The 17,047-nt window shown below is 45.0% G+C and overlaps 1 protein-coding gene across 10 annotated transcripts in view; it reads left to right on the top strand.

Annotated features, from left to right (window-relative positions):
- The window catches only part of clcn3 (chloride channel 3), a 206,171-nt gene that overhangs the window by 115,794 nt on the left and 73,330 nt on the right, over positions 1 to 17,047 (top strand). For all 10 annotated transcript variants that reach the window (XM_038805814.1, XM_038805810.1, XM_038805806.1 and 7 more), the window contains one exon: positions 15,361 to 15,518. In XM_038805814.1, coding sequence (XP_038661742.1) covers positions 15,491 to 15,518 — 28 coding nt within the window. In that variant the 5' untranslated portion in view covers positions 15,361 to 15,490. The remainder of the gene's footprint in view (positions 1 to 15,360; positions 15,519 to 17,047) is intronic.

Below are 17,047 nucleotides of genomic sequence, written 5' to 3'. Positions count from 1 at the left end.
ACAAATTAATCAGCTTTCACCAATCAGCCCCTTCCCTTGTGGAGAGGCCACTTTTTGTTATTTTTTTCTTTCCTTACCCCGCTCCTACCGCTCTTCCTTAACTACTCCTTCTCCATGCTCTTTACCTCTTGCTATTTACTCACCCTCTGAGTTCCACCTGCATACTTACTGTGGCATCAATGTTGACGTCATTCTCTCAGAAATGTATTTGTTTTTTTGTGCTGGATAGCCTTGCCCTTGGGGCATTGCTCTGTCCGTGAATTCTTCCTTACTTTTTAAACTGGTTAGGCTCCTTCCCGGTGATTAGTCCTAACTGAAGCCATTGACTTATATCTGAGTTTCAGCATCAGTTATCAATTTCAGAGGAGGGATGAGGCAGCCAAGAACAAGTGCTGTTTGAATAGATTGACAAGTAATATATTGTATAATACTGTTCAGATGCTTTTTATTAGCAAAGAAGTGTATTAATCTGATGATACAGTTTGTGACACAGTGACGGTTTCTACCTTCAGATTAAACACTCGAAGTAGGGAAATCTAATGTTGAAAATATTATTTATCTGTACATTGTAGTTCACTTTATTGAAGACCCACATCATTATAAGGTAATGCATCACTACCCAAGGCTTTTTATTCCTACGTAATATTTTTGAATAGTGAGATTGGCAAATGGTATATTGGCGTTCATAGCAAGAGGATTTGAGTATAGGAATAGGGATGATTTACTGCAATTGTATAGGGCATTGGTGAGGCCACACCTGGAGCATTGTGTGCAGTTTTGGACTCTTTATCTTATGAAGGATGTTCTTGCCATAGAGCGAGTGCAGCGAAGGTTTACCAGGCTGATTCCAGGAATGGTGGGCCTGTTATATGAGGAAAGACTAAATCGGTTAGGATTATATTCATTGGACTTTAGAAGAGTGAGAGGGGATCTCATAGAAACTTTTAAAATTGTAACAGGGTTAGACAGGGTAGATTCAGAAAGAATGTTTCCAATGGTGGTCGGGGAGGGGGAGGGCGGCGAGTCCAGAACTGGGGGTCATAGTTTGAGGATAAGGGATTAACCTTTTAGGACTGAGGTGAGGAGAAATTTCATTACTCAAAGAATGGTGCATCTGTGGAATTCACTGCCACAGAAAGTAGTTGAGGTGCAAACATTGAGTAATTTCAAGAAGGAATCAGATATAGCTCTTGGATTAAAGGGATCAAGGGATATGGGGGAAAGGCGGGATCAGGGTATTATAGAACAGTACAGCACAGAACAGGCCCTTCGGCCCTCGATGTTGTGCCGAGCAATGATCACCCTACTCAAACCCACGTATCCACCCTATACCAGTAACACAACAACCCCTCCTCCCCAACCTTACTTTTTAGGACACTACGGGCAATTTAGCATGGCCAATCCACCTAACCCGCACATCTTTGGACTCTGGGAGGAAACCGGAGCACCCGGAGGAAACCCACGCACACACGGGGAGGACGTGCAGACTCCACACAGACAGTGACCCAGCCGGGAATCGAACCTGGGACCCTGGAGCTGTGAAGCATTTATGCTAACCACCATGCTACCGTGCTGCCCTCCTTGAGGAACTTGATGATCAGCCATGAACATAATGAATGGCGGAGCAGGCTCGAAGGTCCCAATGGCTTCCTCCTCCTCTTTTCTATGTATGTTTCTATGTAAATTATATAGCTCAATGCTTCCTGCCCACCTGATTGTCAGCAACATTTTTGTTTATTCATTCAGAGGATATGGGTGTCACCTGACAAGGCCAGCATTTATTGCCATCATTAATTGCCCTTGAGAAGGTAGTGATGAGCCTCTTTTTTGAACGTCTGCAATCAGTGTGATGTAGGTACATCCAATTTGCTGGCGAGCGAATTCCAGACTTTTGACCCAGCGAGAGTGAAGGAACAGAATCATAGCTCCAGATCAGGATGATGTGTGACTTGGAAGGATACTTGCAGGCAATGGTGTTCCCCTGTGCCAGCTTTCTTTGTCCTCCCATGTGTGGAGGTCACAGGTTCGGGAGGTACAGTCGAAGAAGCCTTGGTGAGATGCTGCAGTGCACGCTGTATATAGTACTCATTGCAGGCACAGTGCTCTGGTGGTGGAGAGAGTGAACACTGGTGGATGGCGGATCGAGAAAGCTGCTTTGTCAGTGATGGTGTAAAGTTTCTTTAGTGTTGTTGGAGCTGACTCATCCAGACAAATGGAGAATATTCTTGACTTGAGCCTTTTTAGCTGGTAGGCAGGCTTTGGGGAGTCAGGGGGTGAGTTTCTTGCCTCAAATTCCCTGACTTGCTCTTGTATTTATATGGCTGGTCCAGTTAAGTTTCTGGTTAGCCCCAGGATGTTGCTGGTCGGGTTTACGGCAATGATGGTGCCATTCAACGTCAAAGGGAGATGGTTAGATTATTTCTTGTTGTAGATGGTCTTTGCCTGCCACTTGTATGGCATGAATATTACTTGACATTTTCACCCAAGCCTGAATATTATCAAGATGTGCCTAACTCATCACACAAGCTTGCCACCACATTGATTCTGTATACACCTCCTGCTGCCTCAGGAAGGCAGACAGCATTATCAGAGACCCCTCCCACCCAGGAATTGCCGTCTTCCAGACTGTTCCATCAGGCAGAAGGTACAGAAGTCTGAAGATCCACACAGCCAGACATAGAAACAGCTTCTTCCCTACAGTTACAAGACTCCTTAACGACTCCCCCTTGGACTAATCTGTTCCCTGTAAGAACACTATTCATGAAGCCCTATGCTGCTCTTGCTCATGTATTTGTTTTGTTTGGCCCCTTGTTCCGCACTGTAACCAATCACTGTTTGTCAATGTACTCTGTTGATTATTCTTTTTGTCTACTATGTACGCACTGTGTACGTTCCTTGGGCGCAGAAAAATACTTTTCACTGTACTCCGGTACATGTGACAATAAATCAAATCAAATTGAATGTTATTGCATTTGGATATGGACTGCTTCAATGTTTGAGTTGTGAATGGTACCAAACACACCGCAATCATCAACATCAACTTATGTCCTTATAATAAACTTTATTAGTGCCACAAGTAGGGTTACACTGCAGTGACGTTTCTGTGAAAATTCCTTCATCGCCACATTCTGGCGCCTGCTTGAGTACACAGAGGGAGAATTCAGAATGTCCAATTCACCTAACAGCACGTCTTTCGGAACTTGTGGGAGGAAAACGGAGCACCTGGAGAAAACCCATGTAGACACGAGGCAAATGTGCAGACTCCTAAAGGAGGGAAGGTCGTTGATGAAGCAGAGGAAGATGGTTGGGCCGAGGACACCACCCTGATGAACTTCTGTGGCGATGTCCTGCAGCTGAGGTGATTGACCTCCAACAACAGTAACCCTCTAGCTTTGTGCTAGCTATAACCCAACCAGTGGAGAGTTTCCTCCCTGATTTTTATTGACTTCAGTCTTTCTCAGGGTCCTTGATGTCGCACTAGGTCAAATGCTGCCTTGGTGTCAAGGGCAGCCGTTCTCGCCTCTTAAGTTCAGCTCTTTTGTCCATGTTTAGACAAATGTTGTAATGATGTCTGAGCAGAGTGTCCCTGATGGAACCCAAACTGAGCATTGGTGAACTGTTGTTGCTGATTACATTCCGCTTGATGGCATTGTCAATCACTTCTATCATTGAGATTAAACTGATGAGGTTGTACTTGGCTGTATTGGATTTTTCCTTTATTTTGTGGGCAGGACATACCTGGGTGGGGAATCTTCCAAATTGTCAGCTGGATGCCAATGTTGTAGCTGCATTGGAACAACTTGGCTCAGGGTTCAGCTAGTGCAGAAACACAAGTCTTCATTGCTACAACCTGTTGTGAGGGCCTGGCTATATCCTTTACTCTATTCAGTGTCTTCAACAGTTTCTGGATATCATGCGGGGTGAATTGAATTTGCTGAAGACTACCATCTCTGCAAGTGTACTGGTGGAAGTCTGTAAAATATTAACTTTTAAAAATTAATTTAATTCATGGGCTATAGGCATCACTGGCAAGGTTGGTTTGGTTTCAGGCGTATGGCAGATGCAAATTACTGCGGATAAATGTGAAGGTACTGCGGATATGCTGGAATGGTTTCATTCTGATGAATGTCCTCTATCCCCTGCCATCGCCTTAACATCCTTTCTCGAGTATCCAGAATTGCACACAATACTCCACCTGGGGCTTGACCAGAGAATTGCAAAGTTCAATGTAACTTCATTTTTTCTGTATTTACTGCCTCTCTCATCGCAAGACCGGGTATCTCCCATACATGCATTTCATCCAAATAAATATTAGTTTTTGGTCTCTGCTGCAAATCCCATTGTCTTGCCCTCTGCTTGACCAGTGTCTAAGGTTGAACCAGATTGTTCACCACCTTGCTGTTATATTTTCTCCCAAGGTAAGCATGCGACCACACACCTGAGCCATTACTAAGGCTGCCTGTTTCCATCTCCATAGCGTTGCCTCACTCCATTCCTGTCTCACTTCACGTGCTGTTTAAATCTTCAATTTTGCTGTGACCATCTCTAGGCTTGACTTTTCCAACATAGTCATGGCCAATCTCCTTTCTTATCTGTATTCTCAACTTTCCCTGCCATTACCAAAGATTCATGAATAGGAACTGCAGGTCCCTCTTTTCTTGCATTCCCCCCAAAACGGCACCGTTTATACTGCACCACCAGCCATGTTGTTTGTCCCCAAGTGTATACCTTCACATTTATCCACAGTAATTTGCATCTGCCATATGCCTGACCAATGAACCAGTCTAACCAGGCTAGAGAGGAAAAACTTGCTTCCCTTAGAAGTAATTTGGTTAATTACCAGGAGCATAGATTTGCTAAGAAGATTAGAGGGTGCATGAGGAAAACCTTTTTCACCCAGAGGTTAGTGGGCAACGGGAATTCACTGTCCGAATTGGGAATTGAGCCTGAAATGATCAACCCATTTGAAAGGTACCTGGACTGCACCTGAACGTTTTCATCTGCAAGGCTTCGGACCAGGTGCTGGAAAGTGGGATTAAAATGAGCGGATAGTTTCTTTTCCTAATTTTTGGCCGGCTTTCTGCACCAAAACTTTTATATTGGTTCTATGTCGTTCCAGGATTTTCACCCAGCGACAGTGAAGGAACAGTGGATATATTTCCCAAGCTAGGATCGTGTGTGACTTGGTGTAGCTAGTGCTTGTTCCATGTGTCTGCCGCCCTTGTCCTTCACAATGGTAGCGGTCGAGGGTTTGGGAGTTGCTGACAAAAGGACAGCCCTTTTAAACCAAAACAATGGGTTTTCTGGAAAGTGTTTTTTAAAACTAATTTGTGCTTCATTTACAATGCTGCAAGACTCTGCACACATCTCAAAGAATTAATCCAGAATCCGTGGAAGAATGTTCAAGAGGAGGCTTGCAAAGTCATGTTTCTGAATGTTATTGCCAATTTATTTTCCCATATCAGTTTCAAGAAGCAGCAACGCAATCTTGTCTGAGGATCCGGGAACTGTTTAAACATCCTATTTGCATTGAACAGCAGATTGCACAGCACAAATTTTATTTGTGGTAGCCACACCTTGTGGAATGCTAAGAACAAAGCTGCAGTGTTGTATTTTAAGGGCATGTCAGACCTCAGCCCTACCGTGTGTTTTTTCTGTCTGGAAATCGCCTGATTGGACTTAATTTGCTATAGTTGAATAGTAACCTTTGTCATGATATGCAAACATGTAGCTAATGAACACATTGAATAGGACACGACCAATGAGCAGTCAGGACACTCAGGAGTAGTATCTCACTATAAAAGGGATGAAACACTCACACCCCGCCTCTTTCCACAGACCAACATCTACAGAGTGAGATAGGGTATATAGAACACAGAACAGGCCCTTTGGCCCTCGATGTTGTGCCGAGCAATGATCACCCTACTCAAACCCGCATATCCACCCGATACCCGTAACCCAACAACCCCCCCCCCCCCCACCTTACTTTTTAGGACACTACGGGCAATTTAGCATTGCCAATCCACCTAACCCGCACATCTTTGGACTGTGGGAGGAAACCGGAGCACCCGGAGGAAACCCACGCACACACGGGGAGGACGTGCAGACTCCACACAGACTGTGACCCAGTCGGGAATCGAACCTGGAGCTGTGAAGCATTTATGCTAACCACCATGCTACCGTGCTGCCCCTCAGTATCACACCCCAGCATGTGGCTTAGAGCAAGGCTGGTTCAGTTAGACTGAGTTACTACATTTAGATTGATGTGGCGATGCCGGCGTTGGACTGGGGTGAGCACAGTAAGAAGTCCTACAACACCAGGTTAAAGTCCAACATGTTTGTTTCAAGCATTAGCTTTCGGAGCACTGCTTCTTCCTCAGGTGAATGAAGAGGTAGGAGCAGTGAGGAAGGAGCTAGCGTTTGAAACAAACATGTTGGACTTTAACCTGGTGTTGTAAGACTTCTTACTGTACATTTAGATTAGCAGAGAGTAGAACTCATTGAAAACTGTGCTAATAGTTCAATAAAACACATTGAACTCACTTCAAAGTCTGGAGCATCTTTTACTTAAAACTGCATCAAATGGCAGCTTGTGTTATTCCAAATTACATAACACAACAATCTTGAGTTTGCAGCTGACCAGAAAAGGTATTCTTGTCCAGTGTTATCCTCACCACACCGGTGCCATCAGAGTAAATGGCAGTAGCAATATTCGATACACACTATGGGCGTGTTTTAACGGAAACGTTTCCAAGTGTCATTTGTGCCGGGTGTTGCTGGGAGTTTCCTGCTGGCTCTGCCTGCAAATTCTCCTGGCTATCTAATGACACGTAGTCGTTTTTTGGGCCCTGGGGAGTTTCTCACCGGTTTAGTCCACACTTAGAATTTTTTTCATCACTGCGGAGCTGAACTCTGAGATCGGGCCCCATTTTGAAATGGTGCCCCAATCTCTAAGTGAGCTTGTGAGTCCTCCACACCCTCCCACCCATGGGAAATGTCACCACCCACACACATGGGTATCCCCTCCCCCGCCAAAGTGAAGGTACCCCGCTATGGGCTACCTGAGGCCCTCATTCAGGCCCCCACAGCTCCTTAGAGGCTCCCCCCTTCCAGGACTCCCACCCGTCACCTCCCATCCCTCCAACCTTCCAGAGGCCCCTTCTTAGCTGCCATGCACCCCAGCCTTAATACCCTCTGCACCCTCCTTTCATGGGCATGGACCCCTCAGGCCCTGACCCTTGGTAGTCCTCCCCTGGCACCTGGGCACCCTTGCACTGCTATGCTGACACCCTGGGAGTGCGCCTGCCAGCTCGGCAGTGCTTGACTGAGTGATAGACACTGAAGTGCCCCAGCCAGACTACATTTTGTGCCATTGCTTCCTTAAAGTTGTGTTCAGCATGGTTCATCAGCTGGTACTCATCAGGAGGAGATTCACTTGTCCATATTTGACCTGGTACCATGAGACTTAATGGTGTCCAGAGTCGATGATGCTCAGGACTCCCTGGGCAACTCCCTCCAGACTGTTATATACCACTGTGAAGTTGAACTGCAACAGTATACTGCTTTATTAATGGCAACTCTATACACTTTTTGTCAACCCTTGGTTATTCGTTCATAACTTGCTTCAAAAATAAGGTCCACCACCTCTTCAATGGCAACTAGGGATAGGCAATAAATGCTGGTATCTTTAGTGCACTCATTCACAGTTTAAAAGCAGTAATTTGTTTGGGACCGTTTAAATTCCCTCTGTAGTTTCCTGAAAAGGTGACGGTAAGTTGCCCTCGTGATGATTCTCCCATGAATGTGCAAGGGCGATGTATCATTTGCATTCCATCTGACTACTGCAGCACAAACAAAAGAACTTTTAGTTCTCTTAGTTTAAATAATACATTTATTTAAGGATGTTGCTGTTGGGAAATCTTTGCATAAGGTCATTGCAAAGTTATTTTTCGCAACATGAACTTGAACGGATCAGGGAGGCGGCTCACTACCACATGCTCAAGAGTAATAAATGCAACGCCCATATCAAGTGAATGAATATTTTTGAAAAAATCATTGCAAAATGATTTTCTGCTCCCTCGAACTAGAATTGAACCTGAGGACGGAAGGCTGCAATAATATTATAGACGGCTTAAGTGAGTGGATGATAAGGTAGGAAATCATAAAATCATCATCAGATCATAGAGCTCGATTCAACTAATTGGGAACAAAGTCCCATAGCAAGCGTGTTTAGCCACATGTGTCCCGGTGTTCGCAGCGCTGAGACTACACAACGTGACTCGCATTGTGTAAGGGAACTCGGTGGGGAAAGCACAGCTGAGGCCATACATTGCCCCATTTCATACACTGGGGAGCTCCGCTCGCAACGCCTTGCGAGATCCAACACGACCTCGCGAGACTGTGCCATGTGAATCCAGCCCGCAATGGGCGGGATCACATTTTGGCAAATCTGCATATTAGAACAAGGCATTAGGCCTCACTCTAATGTACAGATTCCTGAGGTACCTAAGGCTTTGGGATTCAACCACTTCGCCTCCGAGACCTCGGGCAAGCGCCATTTAGTACTCGCATAGTGCGTTCAGGCTGCAGGGGTAAGGGAGGGCCTCGGGCTGCGCGTTCCCTGCCAGGCCCCTTATTCAACGTGAATCTCGTTGAATAGCCATGTGGTTTTCGGCACTGCGAGCACCAGGAAACACTCTGCTAAACGTGCTGGCTCGGGGACTTTTATTCCCTTTGGGAGAATCGCTCCCATGGTCACTTGCGCAGTCCTGATTTCAGTTGCTCTGCTGTTTGCACTAACCAAGACCTGAAGCTCTGGAATTGCCTCCCTAAATCCCTCCGCCTCTCTTTCATCCTGTAAGGTGCTCCTGAAAACCAGCCTCTTTGACCAAGCATCTACACATCTGCCCTTGTTTATCCTTTTGTGGCTGGGTGTTAAATTTTGTTTTGTAATGAGGCTGCGACATGCATCGAGGCATTTTACGACTATAAAGGTGCTATAAATACAATTTGTTGTTGCTCTAAGTAAAACAAACTCAGCTTATCCGGTCTCTCCAAATTTTGAACTCCCTGGTTTCATTTTGATGAATGTCCTCTATACCCTGCCATCGCCTTAACATCCTTTCTCGAGTATCCAGAATTGCACACAATACTCCAGCTGGGGCTTGACCAGAGAATTGCAAAGTTCAATGCAACTTCATTTTTTCTGTATTTACTGCCTCTCTCTTCGCAAGACCAGGTATCTCCCATACATGCATTTCATCCAAATACATATTAATTTTTGGTCTCTGCTACAAACCCCATTGTCTCGCCCTCTGCTTGACCAGTGTATGAGGTTGAACCAGATTGTTCACCACCTTGCTGTTATATTTTCTCCCAAGATAAGCATGCGACCACACACCTGAGCTATTACTAAGGCTGCCTGTTTGCATCTCCATAGCGTTGCCTCACTCCATTCCTGTCTCACTTCACGTGCTGTTTAAATCTTCAATTTTGCTGTGGTCACCTCTAGGCTTGACTTTTCCAACATAGTCATGGCCAATCTCCTTTCTTATCTGTATTCTCAACTTTCCCTGCCATTACCAAAGATTCATGAATATGAACCGCAGGTCCCTCTTTTCTTGCATTCCCCCCAAAACGGTACCGTTTATACTGCACCACCAGCCATGTTGTTTGTCCCCAAGTGTCTGCCTTCACATTTATCCACAGTACCATCACATTTATCCGCAGCACCTTCACATTTATCCGCAGTAATTTTAATCTGCCATATGCCTGACCAATGAACCAGTCTAACCAGTCGACTACAGGAATAGCCTCAGAATATTACAGCAGTGTATCTGTCTGAAGCAGTACTTTGGTACAGAGGTAGCATTGATGGATTTTTGTTAAACAGAACAAAGAATGCAATAAGCTAATGTTAATTGGACCTATTTGCCAGATGAAAGCAGTGATTGATATTGGCTATTAAATTCATAGACATAAATTTCAGCCACAGCATGCAGATAAGTTTTTAATGTATTTACTAATGTAGGTTGGTGAACTCACAACTCCCCTTGTATACGCCTATCTCTAAGGTTTGGCCTGAACTTGTCTGGGTGGCGAAAATAATCTAGGCTCACAACTGTTCTTTTGAATAGCTTATTGTAACATTGATAAATTTTCAGACTTCAGTACCCTGCACCCCTTTAAGTTACATCAGTACCATACTCACAAACACTATCCCCACAGCATCTGAGCTGAACGCACTTCGAATTGTTGCTGTCCCTTTTAGCTTAATTGGCCCATTTCAGTCCATCCAGTTCAGTTATTGCACTTATTTTCTGTAAGCGCTATGCTGTGCAGTGCTGCCAGTGCCAACGGCTGCTGAATTTTCTTTTGTCTGCATTTCCTAGTACTGATATCTATTACTTCCACTCCTTTTTATTTCCAAAAATATATTTTACTTCTAAAATATTTAATAGAGCAATCCAAGGCTTTTCAAAATGGTCCCTATGGGAAATGCTGTAATATTCAAAATTTTTCCATAGAGCATGTTGCATTCTGAGGTGTTTCAATGCTCCCACCATTGTTCTCGCTACCATTACTGCTTTTACCATAAAACACATGCTTCATAAAATATACCCCAAAATTACACCCTTGATAAAAACTCCTCCCAGACCTCTGGTTCTTGCATATTAGAAACAATTACATGAATAGTTATTTAAAATATTGAAGGTGATTTTGGTGGGGAGCCCGGTTATTATATCTGGTACATTTTGCTCTAATCAAAATGTTCCCTGGGATTAGCATTTTCAAGGAATGTTGGGCACATTCAGGCACAGTGGGTGCGATTTAACTAAATGGGAACAAAGACCTATAGCGAGCTCATTTAGCTGCATGTTTCCTGGCGCTCGCAGCGCTAAGAAACGCAAGGCTGTAAAACACGACTCGTGCTAGATAATAGGCCTCAACGGAGAACACGAGGTGGAGGCCGCACATAGCCCCGTTTTGTCCACTGAGGAGCTCTGCTCACTGGAAGTCCTCCGTGTTGGAAGAGATTGGGACGCCATTTTTAAATCCGAGGCACCTGAAGCAACCCCCGACAAGCCCTAATGCACTCTGGGAGCGCGTCCCCCCCCCCCCCCCAATCCCCGCGCAGGGCATCCTCAGCCCAAGAGTACCTGCGCAAAAAATGCCAGCTTGGCACTGCCAACCTGGCAGTGCTCCTAACAGGTGGCAGTGCCATCTGGGCACTTTGGCAGTGCTAGGCTGGCACCCAGTTGGCACAGCCAGGCTGACAGTGCCAAGGTGCCTGGCTGGCACCAGCAGTGTCAGGGTAACACCCAGGCCAAAGGGCATGCATCTGGGGGCCTCTGACCCCCACGCATGCCATTCCATCTGAATGGCGCTTGCCCAAGGTCTCTGAGGTGAGCGAGATAGGTCCTACGTCTTGGGTAACCAAGGAATCTGCACATTAAAGTGAGACTCGCTAAAAGGTGATCCCACCCACACGTCTCGCGAGATCGTGTTAGATCTCTCAAGGGGTTGTGAGCCAGGTAGATCCCGGGAGCGGTGTCCAAAAGAGAAAATGCTGGAAATCTCACAGGTCTAGCAGCATCTGTAGGGAGAGAAAAGAGCTAAAGTTTCGAGTCCAGATAACCCTTTGTCAATGCTGCCAGGCCTGCTGAGATTTCCCAGCGTTTTTCTCTCGGTTTCAGATTCCAGCATCCGTAGTAATTTGCTTTTATGCGGGAGCAGAGTCGCCCGACTTTTATTGGCCACGCTGCGCCGCGACGAGCTGTTTTTTGGCACATGACCATTAAATCGCACCCAGTGGCTCCAAATCTGCAGGTCCTATTAATAGTTTGTAGATGCAGACCTGTTGTATGGCCTGATGGCTTTGTTTGGTTGTGTCTTGATTGGTGCATTGTAAAAGTCACTCTGTGTGTGTGCCAGGCTTTCAATGTCCTGTGGATTGCTGGGAGGCAGAGTTGGACCAATTTCTGAAAATTGTCCATGACAAACGGGCTTTATTTGCAGTCGATTTTATTTGGCTTTTAAATGTTGGCTTCTTTTAAATTGAACGCATTCTTTCTGAAGGAGCAGCAACAGTAAATGCAGAATATACAGCATTCCAGTGGTTATGCTACTAGATTAGAGTTTGGGAGTTGAAACCCTACCATGGAACGTTGTGGAACTGAATTCAGTAATTTTGGAAATCTGGCGGCAGAAAATTGATTAGCTTCCAGATTGTTATTAACATCCCAACTGGGAACCAGCTACTGTTCCTAGAGTGTAATTGATTGGGCCCTCCTCTGTCTCCAATCTATTTCAAGCACTTTTGCTCTCACCCCATTCCCTCCTCCCTGAATCAAGATAGGGTTCCCCTTGTCTCAACTTTCCACCCCACTAATAATGAGTCGGTCCCCAGGGATGTGGGTTCGATGGCTGGAGAGGTGAATGAGGTGGGTTTCCTGCAGGTGAACTATGTCCATATTCCTGTCAGCGAGTTACTAGGCCCAGGATAAGCCTTTACTTTCATTGTTTACCTGGTATATTTTTATTCTTGGTCTTGTTTCTCGGCATTCTTGTCCCCGAAAGGGAATCTGTTTTCCAGTGGGTTTTAGAGCTTGTACCAGGGGCCTGGTGATGAGGGTTTTGTTGTCTTGGCAGCTTTAGTTGGCAGGCTTTCAATTGGGAAAACCTGTTTTTTTTAACAGGAGGATGTAACTTGTGGTCTCCCTCCCAACCAATGACATTGGGTGGCACACGGGCATGGTGCAGAAACCCTGCAAAGTCACTTGGTGTATGCTCTTCGTATGTGCTGGCCTTCCAGGCTAAAGAACCTTATGATACTGGCAAAGCACTCACTGAAGATCTATGTCCTTTGAAACGAAAGGGAAAATGCTGGAAAATCTCAGCAAGTCTGGCAGCATCTGTAGGGAGAGAAAAGAGCTAATGTTTCGAGTCCGATGACTCTGTCAAAGCTAACAGACAGAGAGAGTGGGAAATATTTATAAATCCTGTCGGAGAGAAGAGCAGTACTTCTTCAGGGTAGGCATTCCTGGAAGAGAGGTAGCCTATTTTTAAAACGTGGAGACCAAAGCAAATTCCACGAATGCTGGAAATCTGAAATAAAAACAAAGTGCTAGAAAAAACTCAGCAGCTCTGGCAGCATCTGTGGAGGGAGAAACAGCATTATCGATTCGAGTCTAATCTAACACTTCTTCTGAACTGCTGAAGAAGACTCCGAAAATGGCAACTTCGACCAAACTCTGACAAGACTGTTTTTTCAACTTTCTATCTGGACAATTTGAAGGCCGGGGATCAAATTCATATCTTGTTCTGTGGATGACCACTCGCCTTACACAATAAATGGTAGAACTCTTGCGAGTACTGAGAGGCAGAGAGATCTGGCATGTCCACCCATCACTGAAAGTGGCAGCGCATATGGATAAGGTGGTCAAGAAGGCATACGGCATGCTGGCCTTCATCGGTTGGGGCATTGAATATAAAAATTGGCAAGTCGTGTTGCAGCTGTACAGGACCTTAGTTAGACCTCATTTGGAATATTGTGTACAATTCTGGTCGCCACACTACCAGAAGGATGTGGATGCTTTGGCGAGGGTACAGAAGCGGTTTACTGGGATGTTGCCTGGTATGGAGGGCAATAGTAATGAGGAGAGGTTAGATAAACTCGGTCTGTTCACACTGGAACGGCGAAGGTTGAGAGGCAACCTGATGGAGGTCTACAAGATTATCAGTGGTATGGACAGGGTGGATAGTCAGATGCTCTTTCCTAGGGTAGGAGAGTCAAGTACTCGGGGACATAGGTTTAAAGTGCGTGGGAAAAAGTTTAGAACAGATGTGCGAGGCAAGCCTCCTACATGAATAGGGTAGGAATGGAAGGATACGAGGGCAGCACGATGGTGCAATGGTTAGCATTGCTGCCTCACGGCGCTGAGGTCCCAGGTTCAATGCTGGCTCTGGGTCACTGTCCATGTGGAGTTTGCACATTTTCCCGTGTTTGCGTGGGTTTTGCCCCCACAATCCAAAGATGTGCAGGGTAGGTGGATTGGCCACACTAAATTGCCCCTTAATTGGAAAAAATGAATTGGGTACTCTTAAAATTTAAAGAAAAGTAATGGAAGGATACGGACTCTAAGTGCTGACGGTTTTAGTTTAGGCAGGTACCATGGTTGGCGCAGGCTTGGAGGGCCGAAGGGCCTGTTCCTGTGCTATATTGTTCTTCTTTGTTCCACAAGTTGGAACATGAACAACAGCTGAAATTGTGATTGTGGTCATCCAAGGCAGACTATCCCTTCCTGATACAAAGGTCCATTTCTGAGTCACAAGCAATATCCTCTCCCTTTCCTTCAGCACCTTCCCATTCAAACACAGGAGCTGCAACAGCTCCTTTTACCTCCCCTTCACCATCGAAGGCCCCAAACACTTAATAAAAAAATTTTTTTTAAAATATAGAGCAGCCAATTAATTTTTTCCAATTAAGGGCAATTTAGCGTGGTCAATCCACCTACCCTGCACATCTTTGGGTTGTTGGGGCGAAACACAGGGAGAATGTGCAAACTCCACACGGACAATGACCCAGAGCTGGGATCGAACCTGGGACCTCGGCGCTGTGAGGCAGCAGTGCTGACCACTATGCCACTGTGCTTCCCTCCCAAACACGTCTAAGTGAAACAGCGATTTACATGTATTCCCACTTCCCCCTTCCCCTGGATGAAAATCTTACATTTTTATCTATCTTCCATTCTGGTAAACGATCATCAACCTGAAACATTTCTGTTTCTCTTTCCACAGATGCTGCCTGACCTGCTGAGTATTACCAACATTTATTTCACACTTTCAGCATTCACAGCATTTTGCTATTGCCCTATCCTGTTTGGCTTGGTGTTAATTGTAGTTCACACTATGTGGTTGATTCTTAAATTTCCCACAAAGTAGCCTGTTGTCAAGCAACATTGTCAGCATCGATCATATTCCGAGAACAATTTTAAAAGATGAAGCAAGACGTACAGGAGATATTATTTCACAGAAACCTTCACTCCAAGTCTAGCCTGTCAAATTAATCGCAGAAGCCCTGCAGTTAGACTAATTGGCAGAAAGATTATTTCCAAATTTCTGTCTCCCAGAGCAACAAATTACAAGCTACATTGCATTGTTAACATGTTGGTGATGACAACACAGACTATCTGTCACACCCAAGTAGGGATTGCCACTGTTTCGTTAATGTATTTCTTTATTTGCTTATAGTTATTTCGGGCTCAGCGGGTTAGATGCAGGAAGGATGTTTTCCCTGGCTGGGGGATTCAGTGTTTTGAACAAGTTTAATGCAGCGTTTTCTTTCTTTTTATCTTAAAGGAGCCAATTATACAATGACGAATGGAGGCGGTATAAACAGCACAACTCATTTATTAGACCTTTTAGATGAGCCCATACCAGGTGTTGGGACATACGATGACTTCCACACCATCGATTGGGTGAGGGAGAAATGCAAAGACCGAGAAAGGCACAGAAAGGTGGGTACAACTTGGAAACCTGTTACTGCAAAAACTGATCTGTTGGCAGTCTGCCATTTCAGTAGATTTTGATACATGTTCAATTCAATAATTTGAAATTCTGTCTTATCCATCTCGTCCTGAGACTTTTCTATCAATGATGGCAACCCCAGTACTTAACAGTATCTATTTTAGGAGAGTTCGTGAACTTAACCAGTTTTTGCTCTCTGCCACATGACCAAATAAAATAAAATCCATTCCCAAGGAGGAATTAAAATTCTGGTTTAAAAGATGGCTAGTTAAAGCGAGTATCCACTGTCATGGGTTGAATAAGATTGTGGAGTTTGAGTCTTTGTACTTATATTCCTGGTCTCTTTATTTCTACACTCCCTTTGAAATTGTAACGTTTAACATAACAGCTTCTCATTCTTCCTATCAGAATGTATCACTTCTCGTTTCTCCCCATGAGTAGATAATATTAAAAATGATTCACCCTTTCTTTGTCTAACTTTGTTATGTCTTTGCTGTATACAGTTCTATGAGAACTCTCATTCTCAGTTACCTTTCCCAAGTTGCGTTATTTACGTATGAGCTCTGATGCATCCCGACGTCTATCATTCACACCTTGGTGTACCAAAAGTGGTTGCTGGTCAAATAGGAACAGTAGTGGGCCTTTTGGCCTCTTGAGCCCGCTCTGCCTTTCAGTAGGATCATGGCCGATCTGTTTGTGTTTCACATCCCACATTCCCATTTACCCCCCGATAATCTTTAATTCCCTTGCAAAACGAGACTCTATCAACCTCCGCCTTAAAATATTCAGTGATCCCACTTCCACTTCCTTCTGAGGCAGAGTTCCAAAGTCACACAATGGCTTCCTCAGGGGGAAGTCGTGCCTGACAAATCTGTTAGAATTCTTTGAGGAGGTAATGAGGAAGTTAGACAAAGAAGAGCCGGAGCCAGTGAACGTGATCTATTTGGATTTCAAGAAGGCCTTTGACAAGGTGCTGTACAGGAGGCTGCTGGATAAGATAAGAGCCCATGGTGTTCGGGATAAGGTACTGGCGTGGATAGTGGATTGGTTGACTGGCAGAAGACATGATGTAGAGATGCCGGCGTTGGACTGGGGTGAGCAGAGTAAGAAGTATTACAACACCAGGTTAAAGTCCAATAGGTTTGTTTCAAACACTAGCTTTCGGAGCACTGCTCCTTCATTCTTCCATTAACCTGAGGAAGGAGCGGTGCTCCGAAAGCTAGTGTTTGAAACAAACCTGTTGGACTTTAACCTGGCAGAAGACAGTGAGAGGAGGATGAAGGGGTATTTTTCAGGATGGCAGCTGGTGACTAGTTGCATTCCACAGGGGCCAGTGTTGGTACCGCAACTATTCACGATACACATTAACGTCTGGAAAAAGGACAGAGGGCACTGTTGCTATGTTTTTAGATGATGCAAAGATATGTAGTGGGAAAGGTAGTGTTGAGGAAGCGGGGAGGCTGCAAAAGGACCTGGGCAGGCTAGGATCATGGGCAAATAGATAACAGATGAAATACAA

This window comes from Scyliorhinus canicula, chromosome 8 (genome assembly GCF_902713615.1).
Source record: "Scyliorhinus canicula chromosome 8, sScyCan1.1, whole genome shotgun sequence".
Lineage (NCBI taxonomy): Eukaryota > Metazoa > Chordata > Chondrichthyes > Carcharhiniformes > Scyliorhinidae > Scyliorhinus > Scyliorhinus canicula.
The sequence above is the reverse complement of the archived record's forward strand: the minus strand, read 5'-3'. Positions and strand labels throughout refer to the sequence as shown.